General features: G+C 45.1%; 1 protein-coding gene across 1 annotated transcript in view; it reads left to right on the top strand.

The window, feature by feature from the left end:
• Positions 1-21,514, top strand: part of LOC140739674 (voltage-dependent P/Q-type calcium channel subunit alpha-1A-like) — a 376,031-nt gene extending 354,517 nt beyond the window's left edge. Inside the window, exons 4-6 of the mRNA XM_073068045.1 lie at positions 17,234-17,339; positions 19,866-20,005; positions 21,406-21,514. Coding sequence (XP_072924146.1) covers positions 17,234-17,339; positions 19,866-20,005; positions 21,406-21,514 — 355 coding nt within the window. The remainder of the gene's footprint in view (positions 1-17,233; positions 17,340-19,865; positions 20,006-21,405) is intronic.
• Positions 21,515-23,225: the final 1,711 nt, after the last annotated feature.

Here is a 23,225-nt window from a genome sequence, read left to right as displayed (position 1 = left end):
AAGACCTCTCCAATTTTGGGCATTCTCTTCTCTCCTCACTGCCAGATAGAGGATACGAAGGCTTGAAGGCGCGTACCACCAGGCTCAAGGACCTCTTCTATCCTTCTGCAATGAGACTCTTGAATGGACCTCTCCAATGTTAAAGATGAACTCTTGATCTCCCATCCTACCCGACTGTGGCTTTCTCTGCGGCTGCTACACTATATTCTGCTTTCTCTTTTCTTTTAGTACCTCAATATACACCAAGTGAATGCCTGTGGTCTTCTGTTACTGACCCATCCACTTTACAGTTCGATGTCTTGTGCATTCAGAGATGCTCTTCTGCGCAACACTGTTGCAGTGTGGTTATTTGAGTTACTGTTGCCTTCCTGTCAGCTTGAACCAGTCTGGTCATTCTCCTCTGGCCTCTCTCATTAACAAAACATTTTTGCCCACAGAATTGCTACTCTCTGGATGTTTTTTTTTCCTTATTACACCACTCTCTGTAAACTCTAGAGACTGTTGTGAGTGAAATTCCCAGGAGATCAGCAGTTTCTGAGATACTCAAACCACCCCATCTGGCACCAGCAACAATTCCACAATGAAAGTCACTGAGATCCCATTTCTTCCCATTCTGATGTTGGGTCTGAACAACAAGTGAACCTCTTGACCATCTCTGCATGCTTTTATGCATTGAGTTGCTGCCACATGATTGGTCAACTAGATATTTGCGTTAACATTGGGTGCACGGGTACCTAATAAAGTGGCTACTGAGTGCATTTATGTATGGCACGATCTGTCAGGAACGCGTGTATACAAATTTTTTTCAGTTTTATATTTGAAAATAATAAACCAACAAGCCAAATCCAGACAGATCCTCCTGTCCAGAACTGGAAGTCTGGTGGACAGTTGGAGGTGCTAACTGAGCACCCTGTCTACTTAATTTACAAGTGCTTGCCCAGTGTCCTGGGCCATCCCTCAGTTATTGGTTTATTATTGACACATGTAGCAAGATACAGTGAACAGCTTGCCTTTCATACCATTCATACAGATCAAATCATTACACAGTGCATTGAGCTAGAATACAATAAACAATAACAAAGCAGGATAAAGTGTAACAGCTACTGAAAAAGTGCAGTGCTGGTAAGTGGTAAGGTAAAAGATCATAAAGGGGTAGATTGTGAGGCTACGATTCCATCTTATCACACACGAGGTCCATTCAAGAGTCTGATCACAGTGAGGTGGAAGCTGTTCTCGAGCCTGGCGGTATATGCTTTTAGGTTTTTGTATCTTCTGCCCAAAGGGAGAGGGGAGAGCAGATAATGTTTGGAGCGACTTGGGTCTTTGATTATTCTGGCTGCTTTACTGAGGCAGTGAGAGTCTGTGGGAAGGAGGCTGGTTCCTACGATGTGCTGAGCTGTGTCCGCAACTCTCTGCAGTTTCTCACAGTCATGCGCAGAGCAGGTTCCATACCAAGCCATTATGCATCCGTACAGAATGCTTTTGGTAAGGATCTACAGGGACAGATTAACCAGGTTTGCAGGGTTCTGGAAGACAGCTGAGGACAGGTTTCACAGACCCCAAGGCCGCACACAGATCTGGCATGGGGTCAGCTTGTTTAGGTTGTGTAATTGTGGACATTTATCAAAAGGAAATGCCAACAGGTAGTGGCGCCATGGCGACGTTAAGGCAAGATGATTAAATGAAGGAATTGATTTTCTCTTCATTTAATTAGCAGAATGTACGCAGAAGTACCAGTCTCCATCAGAAAAGTTGCTTAGCTCACTTCTTATAAGCAGCAGCAAGTTATGTTTCCAGCTGGAAGTTGCCAGGACCGAGTGTACCAAAGCTGCACTGTGAGGCAGATGCTGGCTCTGGGCTTTGACAGGGGAACGGGAAGGACAGAAGCTGCAGTAAAACCTCCGTGTGTCAACTGGCACGTCAGGGTGTTGGGAATGGAGGCAGAGGAGTGGCAAATGGTTTTCAGTCTGTGGTGAGGATGAGGAGAGCAAACAAGGACAGGGAATTAATGATAAACGCTAGAATATTGAATCAGAATCAGGTTTATTATCACTGACATGGCATTTTGCTGCAGCTGTACAGTGTAATGCATAAAATACTATAAATTACAATCAGAGGTATTTATAAATCTGAATTAAATATTTAGTGCAAAAACAGTGAGGTAATGTTCATGGGTTCAGGGACCATTCAGAAATCTGAGCATTCCACGATGAAACTAACCTCTGATGGTAGTAGTGACAAGAGGGCAAATCCTGAGTGGTGGTCATCCTTAATAGTGGATGCCACCTTTTTGAGGCATTGCCTTTTGAAGATGTCCTCAATGGTGTGGAGGCCAGTGCCAAGGATGGAGCTGGCTGTGTTTACAGCCCTCTGCAGCTTTTTCTGATCCTGTGCAGTGGCCCCTCCGTACCAGACAGTGTTGCGACTAGACAGAGTGCTGTCAACAATACACCTGTAGAAATTTGCTGGTCTTTGGCGACATACCAGATGTCCTAATGAAATATAGCCCACTGGCCTGCCTCCTGCAGATTAAGCATTGGTGTGTTCCGCCCAGGACGGATCCTCTGCGATGGTGATGACTGATAACTTGAAGCCACTCTCCCTTTCCACTGCTGACTCCTTGATGAGGAGTGGAACGTGTCCTCCCCAGTTCCCCTTCCTGAAGGAGTGTGGAAGTCACAGAGGGATCTTAGAGCGCGTGTTCACAAGTTGCTGAAGGAATCGGGGCAAGTTGGTGAGAAGGCAAAGGGGGTAATCTGTTGATGGAGCCGTAAATTACAAAAACAGGGAGGAGACTTTTGAATTGTATAGAACACTGGACAGGCTGCAGTTAGAGCACAGAGTACAGTTGTGGTCACTGCACTATGGGAGGGTTGGGATTGCACTGGAGAGTGCAGAGCTGGGGATGATACCAGCTAAGTATGGTGTAGATCAGGGGTGTCAAACTCATTTTAGGTCACGGGCCGGATTGAGCAAAATGCAGCTTCATGCGGGCTGGATCAGTCGGACGCGTGCGAATGCAGCTTTCGTTGCCTCCGTTTTTTCAGCCTGCTCTCATGTGTCTCAGTCTCTGCTATAACTACAAAGTGTTTCACTTTACAAATTCCGTTTCTTATGAAGAAGACTGCCGAGCAAGACTGCCGAATAAACACTAAAAACCCTGAAAACCTGGTACCTGAATAAACTCAGCGTTAGCCATATCATACGCCATAGGCGCTTCGATTACTGGGGCCAGCTTTAATAGTAATTAGATATTATCTCGCGGGCCAAAGATAATTCCACCGCGGGCCGGATTTGGCCCACGGGCCTTGAGTTTGACATATATGGTGTAGATAGTCTGCTTTGTAAAGTAACTGAAAAGCAGATACTGAAATCTGAAATAAAACCAGAATCAGGTTCATTATACCACGTGAAATTCATTGTTTTGTGGCAGCAGTACGGAGCAAAGACATAAAGTTGCTGTTACAAGCTGATTAAGTGGTGCCAAATCAAAAGGAATAATGAGGTAGAGTTCATGGGTTCATGGACTGTTGAGATATTTGATAGCGGAGGGGAAGAAGCTGTTCCTGAATCATTGAGTGTAGGTTTTCAGGCTCCTGTACCTCAGAATCAGAAACAGATTTAATATCGCTGGCATATGTCAAGGAATTTGTTGTTATGCAGCAGCAGTACATTGCAATACATAATAATAGAGAAAAAAGAAATGTGAATTACAGCAAATAATATATATAATATTATATTCTGTATCTATAAAATAGTTCAATTAAATAAATAGTGCAAAAAAAGAAGTGAGGTGGTGTTCATAGGTTCAATGTCCATTCGGTAATCTGATGGCAGAGGATTGCAGAGGGGAAGAAGCTGTTCCTAAATCACTGAGTGTGTGTCTCCAGGCTTCTATACCTCCCCCTGATGGTAGTAATGAGAAGAGGGCATCCTGGGTGGTGGGGGTCCTTAATGATGGATGCCCCTTTTTTGAGGGATCGCTCTTTGAAGGTGTCCTGGATGCTACGGAGACTAGTGACCCTAATGGAGCTGATGGAGTTTACAACACTCTGCAGCTTATTTCGATCCCATGCAGTACACCACCCCACCCCCATACCAGACAGTGATGCAGCCAGTCAGAATGCTCTCCATGGTACGTCCGTAGAAATTTGCAAGTGTCTTTGGTGACATACCAAATCTCCTTAAACTCCTAATGAAGTAGCCACTGTTGGGCCCTCTTTGTAACCGCATCAATATGTTGGGCCCAGGTTAGATTCTCAGAGATGTTGACACCCAGGAATTTAAAACTGCTCACCCTTTCAGCTTCTGATTCCTCTATGAGGGCTGGTGTGTGCTCCCTCGTCTTACCCTTTCTGAGGTCCACAATCAGTTCTTTGGTCTTACTGACACTGAGTGCAAGCTTGTTGCTGATCCCCTCTAGTATCAGAACATGAGGTATACATGATGTTTCACATGCTTGTTGTAGAGTTACTCAGGACAGAAACTTTGACCCATTCCGTCCATATGGGCTATCAAATCCCTGTCTGCACTAATTCCGTTAATCAACATTTGGTCTAGTATCCTTCTATGCCTTGGCAGTTCAAGTGCTTGTCTAGAAACTTCTTCGTTGTTGTCAGTCTCTGTCACAGTCACCCTGTTTGCCAATGCATTGCAGAATGCAGCAATCCTCTGAGTGGTAAAGTTCTTCTTGATATCCCAGCCAAACCTTTTACTCCTATCTATGCCCTGGACATCTCTGGGAGAAATTTGTGGAAAAGCACAATAGGAAGACCATCTTGTGTGATGATGTATTACTGGAAGGAGACTGTGCTGAGTAGCAATGAGCACAGTTCAGGATGTGTCCAGTCCGGTTCAAATTACATTTATTATTAAAGTACATCTACATCACCATAAACAACCCTCAGATTTATTTTTCCTGCCGGCATACACAATAAATCCAAGAAACACAATGGAACCAATGAAACACCACCCCCAATTGTATGGACATCAACTAATGTGCAAAAGACAACAACCTGTGCAAATACAAAGGAAAAATATAATAATAAATAAATAAATAAAAAATATCAAGAACATGAGATGCAGAGTCCTTCAAAATATTATATGGTTAAATGGTTATATGTTATATGGTTATATGGTTAAGATAAGCCCATAGGTTGTGGGAATGATTCGGTGATGGGGCGAGTGAAGTTATCCTCTCTGGTTTAAGAGCCTGATGGTTGAGGGATGATAACTGTTCCTGAACCTGGTGGTGTGACTCTGAGGCTCCTGCACCACCTTCCTGATTGTGGCAGTGAGAAGAGTGCATGTTCTGGGTGGTGGGGATCCTCGATGATGGATGTTGCTTTCCTGTGACAGCACTCCATGTAGATGTGCTCATTGCTGGGGAATGAGCTATTGCAATATTGTCTCAAATGTTCAAACGAGCGCTACCTGAGCCATCCGATAAAGGCTTTACTTCAGCTAATTTCTGGGATGTGATTGGCGCTGGCCTGGCTGGAATTTATTGCCCATCCTTATTTACCCCTTGGACTGATTGGTTTACCAGATCACTTCAGAGGGCAGCAAAGAGCCAATCATATCGTGCGGCTCAGGAGCTGCTTATAGATTGCTGCAAGTCAGGAAGATGTATTTCATTCTGGAAAGAACATTAATGAACCAGTTGGCTAGTTTCATGTTCACCATTAGTAAAACTAGGATTTCATTCAAGATTTATGTAATTAACAATTTAAATTTTGCAGATGTTTTGGAGGGAGTCAGGAGCAGGATAGCAAAGATATGAGGGGTTTGGCAGCCAATGGCCCTAGGCAGGGGTGGGGGGAATAGCCAGCTGCTGTAGTGGTAGAATCATTAGCCCTATCACCTGCTAAAGCACATTGTGTGTTTGTTACTGGGACTGATAGCCAGTTGAAAGCCCTGCACTGGTCACCACACTGCAGGGAAGTCACAGTGTACTGAGGAGATATATGGGTTAAAAAATTTTAAAAACCTGATGTTCAGGATCTGAAATAAAAACAGAAAATGCCAGAGATATTCCTGTTTTTCTGTTGGAGATGAGGAACTTGTTCATTTGCCTTGAAGTTTACTTTACAATCCAGGCACAGGGACGGAGAGACCCTGGGGTCGCAGACTGTAAACTGACAGGTCCCGTTGCACACCGCAGGGTCACTGCTGCTTGGTGCGGAGCCAGTCCGTGGCTCCGTGACAATTGATTTTTGAAATACTACCCAGTAGATTCTTTGACAGTATTTCCTGAGGCAGTAAACTAACCAGAGGCCTGGGAAGTATTAAAAGGATTTGTTGGTTTTTCAGTAGGGAAGCTAGAATCTATTATTGTTCCCTACGTTGTTCCACCCTGGCGAAAGTACAAGTCCAGTTTGAGAGAGATGTTTCTTTATTCTGCAGCTGTGAGCAAAAACGAGCCTAAGGGGGAACAGCCCCATCATCAGTGTTGCTTCAGTCTACCCTCTCTTTGCCTTCCTCCTTTGTGTGTCTGTCTTCTCCCCCCCCTCTCGCTCTCTCTCTCTCTCTCTCTCTCTCTCTCTCTCTCTAAGTTGTTTCCTTCTCTCTCATCTTTCCCTTTTCCCTTTCTCGTTCCATCACTCCACTCCCCCTCTGTTGTTTGCCTCATCCACTCTATCTCCCTCTCCCTCACTTTTTTCACCCTCTCTGTTCCCTCCCCTCTCCTCTCCCCTCCCCTCCCCTCCCATTCCCTCCCTTTCTCTTCTTCACCCCAATCCCTCTCCCCCTCTCAATCCCCCTCCTCCTCTTCCACTCTTCCTCTCTCCCCTCTCCCATCTCTCCATCCCTCTCCCCCTTATCCTCTCTCTGCTTCTCCCTCTCCTCCTTTTCCCCTCTCTCCTTCCCCATTACCTCTCTTCCTCCCCGCTTCTCTCTCTTCCCTCCCTCCCTCTCTCCATCTCCCCTCTCTCTCTCCTTCTCTCTCGCACATCCTCCCTCTTCCTCTCTCCCCCCTCTCTCCCTCTCCCCCCATCTCTCTCTCGCCCCCCTCTCCCTCTCTCTTCCCCCCATCTCTCTCTCTCCTCCTCTCCCTTCTTTCCGAATACAGGCCTGTTTTTACACCTTTCTGTGCACTGAATGAGAAAGGCAGGGTATCAGAGACAGATGGAATGGAGGTCGCCTCCGATGCTGTCACAGATCCGAGTGAAATGTGAATGGGCGGCTCCAGCCAGGCTCCCTGTGGGAGATTCTGCAGAAAGCTGCCCCATCAATCCTTAGTAATAAACAGAACACGGGTCTGAATTGGGCAAGAATATGCGAAACACAATGTTTTACGGACTTTGGACAGAGATTTTAACTCCTTGTACATTATACATGAGTGTATAATTATCCAGAATCACCGTCAGCTATGAAGTGTAGAGTAACCAGACGTCCATTCAAATACTCCACCTTTTTCTCAAATTAGCACCAAAATAGCGAGGGTGTGTGTGTGGGGTCAAGGGTTATCTGAATCTAATGCCCTTGACCCCACCTCCTTCTCCGTGGCAGGGTCTAATGTTTACAGCATGCTGTTAGCCAACTCCCCAATTTCAAGGTGCATGTCCTCTCTGTTTCAGCTTTGGAAAATCACCCCCAACGTAGCCGAGGGTGAGATTGTATCTGACCAGTGGTCTAACCCCACTGACCATGCTCTCGGTGTACTTATGTGGAAGAGTGGAACTGGCCCTTCCGGCCCTTCGAACTGCGTCGCCCAGCAACTGCTGATTTAACCCCAGCCTAATCACGGGTCAATTAACCATGACCAATTAACCTACCAACCGGTACGTCTTTGAACTGTGGGAGGGAACCAGAGCACCAGAGAACGTACAAACTCCTTACAGGCAGCTGTGGGAATTGAACCGGTACTGTAAATCATTCTGCTAACCACTACGCTACTGTGCCGTCTCTGTTGCATCGGCCTGCTCATGATCTGTATCCGTCCATTCTCATCCCTCCTTCTTCTCATTGCTACCATCAGGAAGGAGGTGTAGGAGCCTGAAGGCACACACTCAATGATTCAGGAACAGCTTCTTCCCCTCTGCCATCCGATCTCTGAATGGGCATTGAACCCATGAACACTACCTCACTACTTTCTTTTATTTTTATTTTGCACTACTTATTTAATTTAACTATTTAATATATACTTAAGTAATTTGCAGTTTTTTTGTTTTTCTATTATTATGTATTGCATTGTACTGTTGCCACAAAGACAACAAATTTCCGACATATGCTGGTGATATTAAATCTGATTGTGCCATCTATCTGTCTAAATGCTTCATAAACATTGCTTTCATATCTGCTTCCATCACTTTCCCTGGCGGTGTGTTCCAGGTTCCTAGCACTCTCCGTGTGTGAAAAAAGCAAAACTTGCCTCATCAACCTCCTTTGAACTTTCCCCTCTTACCTTAAACCCTTTTTTATTTGATATTTCAGCCTGGGGAAAAGGACTATTTACCCTATTTGTGCCACAATACACATCTTCTTCCTTGCTAAATACTGAAGGACATAGCTTTAATATGAGAAAGGGAAAGTATGACTACCACTGGACAGCAAATTTTTTCAGTGTTGCTTCCTCAGATGGTTTTTTTTGTTTTGTTTTTGATAGCCCACTCGAAGCTGAACACAAATATAGTTTCAGACTACTTGTATCACATAGGAATTTGGAGAAACAAGAAATTAACTTTTATTGAATATAATGCATTTAATTGCATGACGGCACTGATGATCTGCAATGGTTCAACTAAGCTAATAATCTTTTGTTGATGATTTTTGTTTGTACTCAGTATCTGAGTCTTCTTGCTTATGTGTCCAGCAATAATCAGGCAGCACTGATAGATTCCAGTTGCCCTGATACCATATCTCCTACACTGCAATGTCCTGGTGAAACCTTACACCGTGCTCATCACTGACAGCACCAAGATTTGCAGGGAAGCAGTCAAAATGGGAATGCAGGAAATGAATCTTTAGTGACATGTCGCACTTCATGGTTTTGTATGCTTGCAGCATGTTGTCAACCGGTTGCAAGTAGTTGGGTGCTCTGTCGTTGCTGAGAAAATTTTCAACATCCTTGGACGTCTTCCATGCCATTTTCTCCAGTCCCACGAGGAGTTCTTCGAATTGGTTGTCACTGATGACTTGTTTGATTTGTGGATCAACAAAAATACCTTCTTAATCTTGGCATCAGTAATTCTGACTGAATTATGAACTGAAATAACAAATATAGGCAATTTCAAAAAATGGTGCATGAGGGAAATATTTAATGATCAGCAGCCCAAAACCTATAAGATATTCTCAGAAGTATTCAGGAGGTAAAATCTTTGTTGTCCAGTGTAATTTGTGGGTGTCAAGTATTTTACACAGAGAGTGGTAGGTGTCAAGGACATTACTGGAAACAGATATGACAATGGTGTTTAAGAGGTTTTAAGATAGGCACATGAGCATGCAAATGGGGGGATATGGATCATGTGCAGGCAGAGGAAATGTATTTGCCATCATGAGAAGCACAGACATTGTGGCTCAAAAGGCCCTGTCTTGTGTTGTACCATTCTATCATCCATCTCTTCAAGTGTTCGATGGTGATGAAAGGGCGTACAGGACTGAGATATACCAGCTAGTTGAGTGTTGTCACAGCAACAACATCAGCATGACCCTAGAGCTGATTGTGGACTTCAGGAAGAGTAAGACGAAGGAACACAAACCAATCCTCACTGAGGGATCAGAAGTGACGAGAGTGAGCAATTTCAAGATCCCGGGCGTCAGTAACTCTGAGGATGTAACCTGGACACAACGTATTAATGCAGCTATAAAGAAGGCAAGACAGCGGCTAAATTTCATTCAGAGTTATAGGAGATTTGATTTGTCAACCGTGGAGAGCATTCTGACTGGCTGTATCATCATCTGGTATGGGGGGTGTGGAGTAGGTGTGGCTCCACAAGATCGAGATAAGTTGCAGAAATTGGTAAAATTAGTCAGCGCCATCATGGGTACCAGTCTCTGTGGTATCCAAGGCATCTTCAAGGATTGGTGCCTTATGAAGGCGGCATCCATCATTAAGGATCTCCATCACCTAGGACATGCCCTCTTCTCATTGTTACCATCAGGAAGGAGGTACAGAAGCTTGAAGACACACACTCACCGATTCAGGAACAGTTTCTTCCCCTCTGCCATCTGATTTCTAAATGGACATTGAACCCATGAACACTACCTCACTACTTTTTATTTTTGTTATTTTGCACTACTTGTTTTAACTATTTAATAGACATATCTATAAATGTAATGTGACTCAGTTTTTCCTCTTTATTTATCATGTATTTCATTGTACTGCTTCTGTAAAGTTAACAAATTTCACAACATATGCTGGTGGTATTAAACCTGATTCTGATTCAGAATCTGTTTTCGTGATCCTGATTTTAATGTTACCTGCAAGGTTTGGGAGACTGGAAATATGAGAAGGGGAGGAGGGTAATTTCTCCCTTATTCATAAAATGGCCTCTTGTTGGGAAATTGAATCACTTTCAGGCTCAGCCAGCTGTCTGCGTGGAGTGTCAGGACACAAGCATTCAACGAGTGCTTGGGATGGTGTGGCCGTTGGAACTGGCTTTGGCTCATCAGCAGGTGAGGGGGAAAGGTTCAGATTGTGGTGTTGGTGGGCAGGGGAATGTGGGTCTATCTTGTGGCATCTGCAGAATTTCAGATGTCCTACTTCTGGAGCAGGTACTCGCAACTCTCTCGCCAGCTCTGGAAATTGTAGATCCATAGATTTTATACAGTACAGGTACAGGTCCTATGGGCTAGCTCATTATTGCCAAGCAAATGACCTAACTCTGCTAGTCCCATTTGCCTGCGTTTGACCCATTCCCTCTAAAACAAAGATTCCCAACCGTTTTTATGCTATGGACCCTCTACCATTAACCGAGTGGTCTGTGGACCCCAGGTTGGGAACCCCTGTTTGAAAACAATCCTAACTATGTATCTGTCCAGATGTCTTTTAAACATTGTAATGATACCTGTATCTATCAATTCCTGTGACAGCTCGACCCAAATACCCACCACCCTCTATATGGGAAAAGAATTGCCTCTCAGGCCCTCTTTAAAACTTCCTGTCTCACATTAAATTTTTGTCCTTTTGTGTCAGGCTGCTGTACCCTAGGAAAAAGACTGTGACCTTCACCTCAATTATGCCCCTCAATATTTAATGCACCTCTATAACCGGTTAGTGCAACGGATCACTTACTACTTTATACTGGACATCACGTCCATTTCAGGTGAAGGAAGGGGTTAGTTTTGAACATAACCCCCTCCCTCCCACTGAGTGTATCTAACAGCTGATCCCCTCAGCACACTTAGAGTCATTCATCACACAAAATAGGCCCTTTGACCTAATGAGTCTGCAGCCCATCCACTTCAAGGTTCGACATGTTGTGCATTCAGAGATGCTCTTCTGCACACCACTGCTGAACTACATTGTGATTTGAATTACTGTCACCTTCCTGTCAGCTTGAACCTGTCTGACCTCTCTCATTAGCAAGGCATTTTCGCCCACAGAACTGATGCCCGCTGGATGTTACTCTTTTATTCTTTGCACAATTCGCTGTCAACTCCAGACAGCTGAGCGTGAAAATCCCAGGAGATCATGGTGAAAGTCACTTAGATCACATTTCTTCCCATTCTGATGTTTGTTCTGAACAACAACTGAACCTCTTGACCGTGTCTGCATGCTTTTATGTACCGAGTTGCTGCCACATGATTGACTGATTAGATAGTCAACAAGCTGGTGTACAGGTGTACCTAATAAAGTGGCCACTGGGTGTAACTCTAAGGGGGAGATTGATAGACTTTTTGATCCTATGAGATTTGGGCTTGGTGCACGAGGAAAGAAATCCACCGTAAACACAGGAGATTCTGCAGAAGGTGGAAATCCAGAGGAATACACAGAACACTGGAAAAACTCAGCAAGCCAGGCGGCAGCTATGGAGGGAAAGAAACTGTTGTCGTTTCTGGACAAGATATTGTTGAGCCACTATTACTTTATTAAACTGGGAAGCAGGCATAAGGGACTGAATGGCCTCCTCCTGCTTCTATAACTTACGGTATAATGGATTTGCAGAATCTCTTGTCTTTGTATGTAGAAACGTTCCCAAACTTTATCACCAGAAAGCCCGACTCAAATGGTCTTGACTCTACAACCAGTAAAAAATGTTTCTCTCAGTTAGTTCCTCCTCACACCCTGGAAAATTCAATCACGTTCATCAGCACAACAAGTGTTGGAGCCACTGAACAAGAGCAGATGAAGGGCTTTGACCTGAAATGCTGACTGTCCATTTCCTGCCACAGATGCTGCCTGACCTACTGGGTTCCTCCAGCGTTTTATGTGTGGCTGCAGATTCCAGCATCAGCAATCTCTTACATCTCCAAATGCAAGCATATTACCTCTTAATCTTCTAACTTCCAGGAGATACAGCTCTAGTTTGTGTAGCCATCCCTTGTAATTTAACCCACTTATCAAACTGGCAACTCCAACTTCACTCTTTGATCCTGATTTCACATCATTTCATCCATCTGAATCTAAAATCTTAGCCTTTCTGGGTTTTTTTGGTCCACAGTTGGGAAGTATTGGCCACTGCTTGAAATGCAGTCAGTGCGTCAAATTTCAGCAGCTGATGTGTCCAGTAGTGCAGACCCACAGGAGACCTCCTGGAACTAAGTTGCGTTTTGTGCGTGAGGACGTGAAGTTAGTGTTTATTGTGTTCAGATGTGTCGCACCCCCACACCGAGTGCCTCCACCCTCTACTCTGCCAGACTACAAGTGTGAAGCCCGGGGCTGGAGGAGCAGAGATTTCTCCTGATTAAATATTGAGGGGACAGGCAACAGCAGAACACACAAAATAGGAGAGAAACTCAGCAGGTCAGGCAGCATCCCTGGAAGGAATGAAAAGTCAATGGTTCAGGCCAAGATCTTTCTTCAGGACCGGAAAGGAAGGGTGAAGAAGGTGGAGGGAGGGGAAGACTTACAAGCTGGAAGACGATATGTAAGACCTGGTGAGGGGGAAGGAAAGTAAAGTGGGTGGGGGGAGGGTGAACGGTGGGAAACTGCACAGTGATAGAAAAGGCAAAGGGAGGAAGGGATGTGACAGGAAAGGAGAGTGCACCATAGGAGAAAGGGAAGGAGGAGGGGTACCAGAAGAAGGTGATGGGCAGGTGAGGAGAAGAGAAGGGGTATGAGGAGAGCCAGAATGGGGAATGGGAAAAGAGAGACTGATGGTGGGGGTGGGGGGGGGAGAGTGGGGAGAAATTACCAGAAGGTAGAAAATTCTGTTCCCAAGCCAGTGATTTCATCCTTCTTCCTGGCATCTATCCAAAATCATTCTCAGACTTGGTCTTATAGTTAACACTTCAGTGTGCTTCAGACTGCATATCCCTACACCCCCCCCCCCCCATGAAGCCATCGATTGTCATCTCAGTAACATGGCCCACTCCACTCTATTTCAGCTCACCTGAAACACACACACCTGCCCCTGTAGTCTACATACTTCACTGTCTCTACACACTAAGAACCAGATTGATTATCACTGACATATGCTGTGAACCTTGTTGCTTTGTGGCAGAGGTTCAATGAGAGACGTAAAAATTGCTATAACTTACAGTAAAAAAATAAACAGTACAAAGGTGAATTGATGAGGTAGTGTTTATGAACCAATCAGAAATGGTGAGGTAGTGTTTATGGACCAATCAGAAATGGTGAGGTAGTGTTTATGGACCAATCAGAAATTGTGAGGTTGTGTCTATGGACCAATCAGAAATGGTGAGGTAGTGTTTATGGACCAATCAGAAATGGTGAGGTAGTGTTTGTGGAACAGTCAGGAATCTGATGGTGGAGGGGAGGAAAGTGGCCTTACAACATTGAACGTGGGTCTTCAGGCCCACATTCTGTGATGGTACTAATGAGAAGAGGGCATGTCCTGAATGGTGAGGGCCCTTAGTGATGGATACCACCTTCCTGAGGGACTTTTTGAAGATGTCTTCAATGGTTGGGAGGATTTCCCCCCATGAAGAAGCTGGTCTCCCTCATCCCAGAAATGAGCTCATTCCAAACCAGGACCATCCCATTTGCTGATCAGCCCTGCGCTCACTGATCCATATGAGGGCATAGGATTGGAGGGGATCTGAGGAACAGCTTTCAAACCTAGTGGCAGTTTGGAATTTAGCGTACGCTGCCTGGCGGTTGGGTGGCGGGAGCAGATACTGTCACAACGCTTGAGAGGAATCTACATGAGCAGTGGAATTGCCAAAAACAGAATGCTGACAAACTGGATGAGTGTACGCTCAGCGGCCACTTTATTAGGTACACCTTACACCGAGCAAGACACCAGCAATATGGTGGAAGTTCCAGGTGTCAGGGGTCGTGAAGTGTGTGGAATTACCATTGCTAAAGAAAAGGTGCTTGGGAAACGGAAAGGTCTGAAGGTAGATAAGTCACCTGGAGCAGATGGTGTACATCCCAGGGTTCTGAAGGAGGTGGCTGCAGTGATTGTGGAGGCAATAGTAATGATCTTTCAAGAATCACTAGATTCTGGAATGCCTCCAGAAGGCTGGAAAATTGCAAATGTCACTCCACTCTTCACGAAGGGAGAGAGAGTCAGAAGAAAGGAAATTACAGGCCTGTTGGTCTCACTTCAGAGGTTGGGAAGCTGTTGAAGTCGATGGTTAAGGATGAAGTCTCGGGGTACTTCGGGGCACATGACAAAATAGGCTATTGTCAGCATGGTTTCCTCAAGGGCAAATCTTTCCCTAACAGATCTGTCGGAAGTCTTTGACTAAATAACGAGTAATATAGACAAAGGAGAATTGGTTAATGTTGTGTACATGGATTTTCAGAAAGCCTTTGACAAGGTAGCACGCAAGAGGCTGCTTAACAAGCAATGAGCCCATGGTTTTATGGGGAAGATTCTAGCATGGATAAAGCAGTGGCTGATTGGCTGGAGGCAAAGAGCCTTTTCTGGTTGGCTGCCAGTGATTAGTGGTGTTCCACAGGGGGTCTGCGTAGGGACTGATTCTTTTTACGTTGTATGTCAATGGTTTGGCTGATGGAATTGATGGCAATATGAAGATATGTGGATGGGAAGTAAAGAGGCTACAGAAGGACTTAGACAAATTAGGAGAATGGGCAAAGAAGTGGCAGATGGAATACAGTTGGGAAGTGTATGGTTATGCACTTTGGTAGAAGAAATGGAGAGAAAATACAAAAATCTGAGGTGCAAAGGGACATGGGAGTCCTTGTGCAGGATTCCCTAAAGGTTAACTTGCAGATTGAATCTGTGGTGGGGAAAGCAAGTGCGATGTTAGCATACATTTCAAGAGGACTAGAATATAAAAGCAAGGATGTAATGTTGAGACTTTTTAAACACCAGTGAAGCCTCACTTGGAGTATTGTGAACAGTTCTGGATCCCTTATCTTAGAAAGGGAGAAGGTTCAAAGGAGGTTCACAAAAATGATTCCAGGATTGAATGTATTGTCGTGTGAAGGCATTTGATGGCTCTGGGCCTGTATTCACTAGAATTCAGAAGAATGAGGGGTGACCTCATTGATTTCTATTGAATGGTGAAAGGCCTTGATAAAGTGGTTGTGGAGAGGACTTCTCCTATGGTGGGAGAGTCTAAGACCAGAGGATATAGCCTCAGAATAGAAGGGCATCCTTTTTGAACAGAGATGAGGGGGAATTTCTTTAGCCAGAGAGAGGCAAATCTGTGGAATTCTTTGCCACAGGCAGCTGTGGAGGCCAAGTCTTTATGAACATTTAAGGCAGAGGTTGATAGGTTCTTGATTGTTCAGGGCATGAAGGGATATGAGGAGAGGGCAGGAGATTGGAGCTGAGAGCAGCTTTGGATCAGCCCTGATAAAATGGTGGAGCAGACTCAATGGGCAAAATGGCCTGATTCTGCTCCTATACCTTATGGGTAGTTGATGTTCAGCATTTATGTGATGGGCCTTGGCCTGTACCTGTACTAGATACGCATAAAATGCTGTGGGAACTCAGCAGGTTAAGCAGCATCTATGGAGGCAAAAGAACAGTCAATGTTTCAGGACTGGAAAGACAGAGAGCAGAAGCCAGAATAAAAGGATGGAGGGGGGGGGGTGGTGGGGGAATGGGGAGGAGCAGGCAAGTGATGAGAATCCAGGTGAAGGGGGGAAAAGAATAATGTGAGAATCTGGGAGGTAATGTGTGAAAAAGGCGAATGGCTGAAGAAGGAATTTGCTAGGAGAATAGACCATGGAATAATGTGAAGAATATAGAACCAGAGATAGGAAGGTGAAGGTAATGGCCAGGTAATTGGGGGGGCGGGGCGGTGGAGAGTATGGGCAAACAGTGGGGGGAGGTTACCAGAAGTTAGAGAAAAGGATATTAATGCTGTCAGGTTGGGGTGGTTGTTTCTTGGAGTCCTTGGTGTGTTTCTGTTTAACACTCCAATACACATTTGCAATATAATGCATTTCACTGTATGTTTCAATGCACGTGTGACAAATTTCTATAGATGTGTAGTGGAGAGTGTGTTGACCGGCTGCATCAGGCCTGGAATGGAAAACACCAATGTCTTTGAATGGAAAATCCTACAGAAGGTAGTGGATTCACTCCAGTACATCACAGGTGAAGCCCTTCCAACTATTGAGCACATCTGCGTAAAACGCTGTTGCATGAAAGCAGCATCCATCATCAGAGATCTCCACTACCCAGGACATGATCTTTTCTCGCTGCTGCCATCAGGTCAAAGGTACAGGAGCCTCAGGACTCACACCACCAGGTTCGAGAACAGTTACTACCCCTCAACCATCAGGCTCTCGAACAAAGCGAATAACTACACTCACTTGCCCATCCATTGAGATGTTCCCACAGCCAATGATTCAATTTAAGGACTCTTTATCGCATTATCTCACGTTCTCGTTATTTACTGCTATTTATCTATATTTGCATTTGCACAGTTTGTTGTCTTCTGCACTCTGGTTGATCTTTCATTGATCCTGCTACGGTTATTACTGTGTAGATTTGCCGAGTATGTCCACAAGAAAATGAACCACAGGGTCGTATGTGGTGATGTGTACATACTATGATAATAAAATCACTTGGAACTTTTGAACTTTGAAATAAAGCTTTGTGCCGTGTTAAAGGTGCTACATCAATGGAAATTGTTGTTTCAGTGTTACGTTTCTGTACACCATATTTTGCCTTAACTCTCACACTCCATTTGAATACATGATTTTAGCAACGATCATCGCCAACTGCATTGTTTTAGCACTGGAGCAGCACTTACCCGACGACGACAAGACTCCCATGTCCGAACGACTTGTGAGTAGTTATCTTTCTCTTTCTGTTCTACATCTTTTGCATTAATGTACTACAGGGGGCTAGATACTGGAGGTGAAGGCAGTGTAAACCAGCCTCCAGTTAAAGCACAAACAAGTTGGGACTGAGAGATGTTTTTGGGTGTGGATGACCTGATGAAGGGTCTTGGCTTGAAATGTTGACTGTTTATTCGCTTCCATAGATGCTGCCTGACCTGCTGAGTTTCTCCAGCATTTTGTATATATTCCTGGGTGAGGACACGTTTTGAAATGAGAAGCTGCAAGGTGATAGATGTTAGGGGCTGAAGAAGAAGGAATCTAGAGGAGAGGAAAGTGGCAGAGAGGGAAGCAGGAGGGAAACTGGGGGTGGTGGGGGGGATGGTAGGCAGGTTAGGAGAAGAGAGGTGGTCAGAGTGGAGCCAAAATGGGGAATAGAAAAAGAAAGACAGGTGAGGGCGGAGGAATTACCAGAAGTTAGAGAAATCAGTTCCCAATCCATTTATTCCGATCATTTCCCAATCCTGCTGTCTGGCATCTATCAAAAACTGTTCCCAGACAGTTCCCAGACAGTTGGTTTTATAGTTGAGACTGATGTGTAATTCAGACGGCATCTTCACCACCAGTTGTCACCTCAGCTCAGCTGAGCTGAAACACAGACCTATTCCTGTTCTCACCGCACTTCACTGTTTCTACACACAGAATCAGAATCATTAGCTGTTTATTTGTTGAGATAAACTTCCCAACCGGTATGTCCTTTTTGGACTGTGGGAGGAAACTGGAGCACGTGGATGAAGCCCAGGCAGTCACAGGGAGAACATACAAGCTCCTTACAGGCAGCAACGGGAATTGAACCCGGGTCACTGGTACTGTAAAGCAATGTGCTAACCACTACACTACCGTGCCACCCCTCACTAACATATGTCGTGAGCTTTGTTGTTTTGTCACATCAGTACAAAGCAAGACACAAAGAGTTACAGTAAGGAGATGAGGGCAAGTTTTGACAAATAATTTGCAGATGAATGAAGGTCCCTTTATTTCTGGCTTGGATTTGGGTTTTATTAATGATACTGGTGCTTTTTGCCCACTACCAATTCGCCCTGAGAAGAGGGTGGGAAGCCAACTTCTTAAACTGTTGCAATCAGTGAAGGTGATTTTGGGGGAGATGGAGGATTCAGACACACCAGCAACGAAGGACAACAGTTAATTCCCACTGTCTTGGCTGTGTCGCCTTCTCAGTGATGCCACCAAGCAGGAGGTGCAGGAACCTGGAGAGTCAACCTGCACGAGGAACAGTTTATTGATGTTAATATTCATAGGAGTTTAATATGTTTTCAGTAACTATCTTGAACATTATTTGCCTGTTTTCCAACTGAATATTGAAAGGCCTGGATAGAGTGTTCCATTAGTGGAGAGCCTAGGACCAGAGGGGAAAATAGAAGAGCATCCAGTTAGTACGGAGATGAGGAGAAATTAATTTAAGGTGGTGAATCTGTAGATTCTGTAGAATTAATTGCCGCAGATGGCTGTGCATGCCTAGTCACTGGATATATTTAAAGCCTGTCCCTCTGATAGTGTGACACTCCCTCAGTACCGTCCCTCCGACAGTGTGACTCTCCCTCAGTACTGTCCCTCTGACAGTGAGACACTCCCTCAGTACTGTCCCTCCGAAAGTGTGACTCTCCCTCAGTACTGTCCCTCTGACAGTGAGACACTCCCTCAGTACCGCCCCTCCGACAGTGTGACTCTCCCTCAGTACTGTCCCTCTGAGAGTGAGACACTCCCTCAGTACTGTCCCTCCGAAAGTGGGATGCTCCCTCAGTACTGTCCCTCCGAAAGTGGGACGCTCCCTCAGTACTGTCCCTCTGACAGTGAGACACTCCCTCAGTACTGTCCCTCTGACAGTGTGATACTCCCTCAGTACTGTCCCTCCGACAGTGTGACATTCCCTCAGTACTATCCCTCCGACAGTGAGACACTCCCTCAGTACTGTCCCTCTGACAGTGTGACACTCCCTCAGTACTGTCCCTCCGACAGTGAGACACTCCCTCAGTACTGTCCCTCTGACAGTGTGACACTCCCTCAGTACTGTCCCTCTGACAGTGAGACACTCCCTCAGTACTGTCCCTCTGACAGTGAGACACTCCCTCAGTACTGTCCCTCTGACAGTGTGACACTCCCTCAGTACTGTCCCTCCGACAGTGTGACACTCCCTCAGTACTGTCCCTCTGACAGTGACACTCCCTCAGTACTGTCCCTCCGACAGTGTGACACTCCCTCAGTACTGTCCCTCCGACAGTGAGACACTCCCTCAGTACTGTCCCTCTGACTATGAGGAGCTGTGGTATCACTACAGAGGACGGTCATCCTGTAGCTTTGTGCCATATCCCTGACTAGGATTTGAACCCTCAACCTTCTGTGATAATTTGAGGCCAGTGAGTTACAGCCACTGTTAACATTGCTGCCTTTGGCTCAGCTCCACTCCCTCTGTCTGTATTAACTGTACAACGACTGTGTTTGTGTTTCGTTTCAGGATGACACTGAGCCATATTTCATTGGAATCTTTTGCTTTGAGGCAGGAATCAAAATAATTGCCCTCGGATTTGCTTTCCACAAAGGCTCCTACTTACGGAATGGCTGGAACATCATGGATTTTGTTGTAGTCCTGACTGGGTGAGTCTCGCTCGTGTTGCCTTTGTATTTTACCTGTGTTTGAGGCTGGTGTTTCTTCCAGGATGGCCTCGTACGTGTTTCCTCTCAGTGAAAATACGGAGGGTGTGGGCTGGAGCACTATTTGGATAGAGCTCATGGGATCAGAAGTGTATTGGTTATGCAGAGAAAGAACAAGGATGAGAGCTTCAAGATGCTGCTAGTGTTTGACAGGCAGGTGTAGAGAAGATACCTCCTCTTGTTTGGAAGAGCGATAATTGGGATGGTCGTGCTTAAATCTGAGAGCACTGAGAATGTGGGGCTCACTTCTGGTTCATAAACGTGGGGCAGGGACGAGAACAATGTAATATGATGAAACGTTTTTACCGAGTCCTGTCAATAAGGTGCACGCTGGGCAACGCACAGTGTGGGAGCCACAACCCGGACGGAAGGACATGCATACGTGAAAGCCTGTGCAAGTTGAGCCTTTTCGCACGTAGGAGGCTGCCCAGTCGACTCACCGCGCAGTTGAGCTGCTGCATGTGCGCGCTCGCCACATTCTCTCAATCGATCTGATACGGTACAGCTTCTAACAGGAATGACAGTGATGAGCTGCTTTGATGGCGTTTCAGGGGAAATTGGGTCTACTGAGAAAGAGGATAGATAGGGTGTGATAAGAGGGATGAGAGGGGGCTTCTGTGGAATGTAAGAATTAGCTTGTACTTGCTGGGCTGAATGGCCTGCTTCTGCGTAATAAACTCAGATCTTTGTGCACTGTGGAGTGGTGGACTTGCCCTAAATGTGGCAAAGTTCTGACGAGTCTTGGTCTTTGTGTTGGTTGGGAGCGAGCTGTCAGTCATTTTCTATTTAGTGGGCTGTGGGTCTTTTGTGTTGACTCTGAGGTATTGGCAGGGCTCTATGCTCTCAGCCTCTGATCAACAGCCAGTCAGTCTGGGAGGAGATACAGGATCAGGTGACCTTTGTACCGATGACTTCCCCCTTCTCACCAAAGGAGTTCCTGAGAGGAGAAGGAAGAGTAGACTTTCAGTGTGAAGTATTTCTCCCAAACCCAAGGGTGCTTATTTAGACGTTTGGCTTCCTTCAGTATTACTGGGAGGGAATCTAGGTTCCCTTACTGCCGTGAGCAACAGTACTTAATCATATTTCCAAGGACTTCTCAAGATGCCTTTCAGTCAGGGGCCAATGGTGGAGTGGTCCACCAGTCCTCCAGGTTCGGAGGTTCTGCTCAGGGCTGACAACCTGGCTCTTCAAATAAACAATTGTTACAGAAACAGCAGTGAAGAATCACTTTATACAGACAGGGATGGAGGGGCTTCCCTGAGCCGTGAATACCAGCGGTGCAATGGGCAGTAAGTAAGTACAAGATGTCAACGTCCTGGTTGAATCACTTTGTTTCCAACTAGATCAACAAAATCAATCGGGCTCCATTCCAGGCCCGGAGAGTCTTCCTTCTCCACGGCTTCCTCCAAGTCTCAGGGTGCTTTTCTAGACTTGGAGGATGCGATGTCCTAGGCAGCTGATTGGGGGTCAGAACACACTGGAAATTCTACTACGTGTTGAAATGTACTTAAGTGTTCCGCAAAGATATTTATCTGAAAATCAATCTCTAAATATAGTAAATTTGGAAATGTCCTCTCTTGACTTGTACATGGAAGATTCCCCCATACACGGATTCTGAAATCAGCTGTTCACGGGTTGAGAATTTTTCTCCCTTTTTTACGATATCTACTTCAGCGATGTATCTGATAATGCCCCATCATCCTCTAATTATCTTTTTTAATTTAACAGTATCAACACACACTAAATTCACCCATAATTTTAAGGCTGGTGACAGTACTAATCTATGATTTACTGGTAAAATGTACGGCGGATGTTGCTTTGCAGTTTTTTGATTTGCAAAGCTATGATCTTTTATGGGATAATTGATGCAGACCATAAACCAACAGTGGTTACCCTGTGCTTGGCCAAAATGATCCCCAAAACTGGGTTTCCACTTTGATAGTGAGTACTGTTCAGAATTCAAGCTTTTGTTTCATCCTGGCAGCTGGCTGGTTTGACTTTGTGGTGTCTTTGTGTGCTACTGGCATCTCGCTGTGTATGGTACAGGATGCCAGGTTATTTTTGACGTGAATTATGAAAAAAAATGTCTCGTACAAGCAAGTTATTAATTGATGCTTCACTCTATACTTTGTCTTTTCAATGTCAGTGTGGTTCCTGATGCTCCCTTCCTGAATTTTCCAGATTGTCTTTAAGAACTGTACAGTTAATAAAGTACTTTTCAAAGTGTAGTCACTGTTATAATGTAGGGAACAGTGGGCAATTAGCACCCATTGAGATCCCACGCACGGCTATGGTAATATCATCAGATAATCTACTCAGATCAGATTCAAATTACTTATCACATATACATTGAAACAGGCACATGCGTCATTTGTGTTAACAACCAACATACCCATGGATGTGCAGGGGGCAGCCCACAAGCGTCACCCACACGTTCAGGTGTCAACCTGGCATTCCCAAAATGTTCAATGCACCACAGCAACGCAAGTAGCACCAAAAACAATAACAGAACAAGTCAATAACATCAAAGCAAGCCCCTTCCCTGCCCTCCCACCTCATCACACACACAGGCCTCCATCCCTGGACAGGAACAGATATCCTGTTTTGTTTTGGTGTTGCTGAGTGAGTAATACATATTGAACCCCGGACACAAAGGAAAATTCCATTTCTCACCTTTGAAAAAAAAAAGCACCTGGCTGCTCCAGGGGGAACTGGCAGGGCCTCACGTTTATCATCTCTTCAGGGGAATGACATCTGAAACAGTACGGCACCTCCTCAATGCTGGACTGAGTGTCAGCCTAGTTTCTCTTCTCATCTCCTGAGTTATAGGGAAAGGTTTAATAGGTTAGGGCTTTATTCCCCTAGATCATAGGAGAATGAAGGGAGATTTGCTTGGAGTATACAAAATCCTGAGGGGTACAGATAAGGTAAATACAAGCAGGCTTTTTCTACTGAGTTTGGGTGAGACTAGAATTGTGAAGAGTAAGAATTTCAGGTTGTATACTGTATACATCCTCTGATATTGGATTGAACAATTAGACCATTGAATATTTAAGAGGAATTTGGATAAGTACATGGGAGGGCTATGGTTCAGGTGCAGTTCAAATGGTTCCATTTAATATCAGAGAATGCACACCTGAAATTCCTACTCTTCAGAGACATC

This window comes from Hemitrygon akajei, chromosome 16 (genome assembly GCF_048418815.1).
Source record: "Hemitrygon akajei chromosome 16, sHemAka1.3, whole genome shotgun sequence".
Classification (NCBI taxonomy): Eukaryota; Metazoa; Chordata; class Chondrichthyes; order Myliobatiformes; family Dasyatidae; genus Hemitrygon; species Hemitrygon akajei.
Note: the sequence above shows the minus strand (reverse complement) of the source record. Positions and strands in the feature narration are given on the sequence as shown.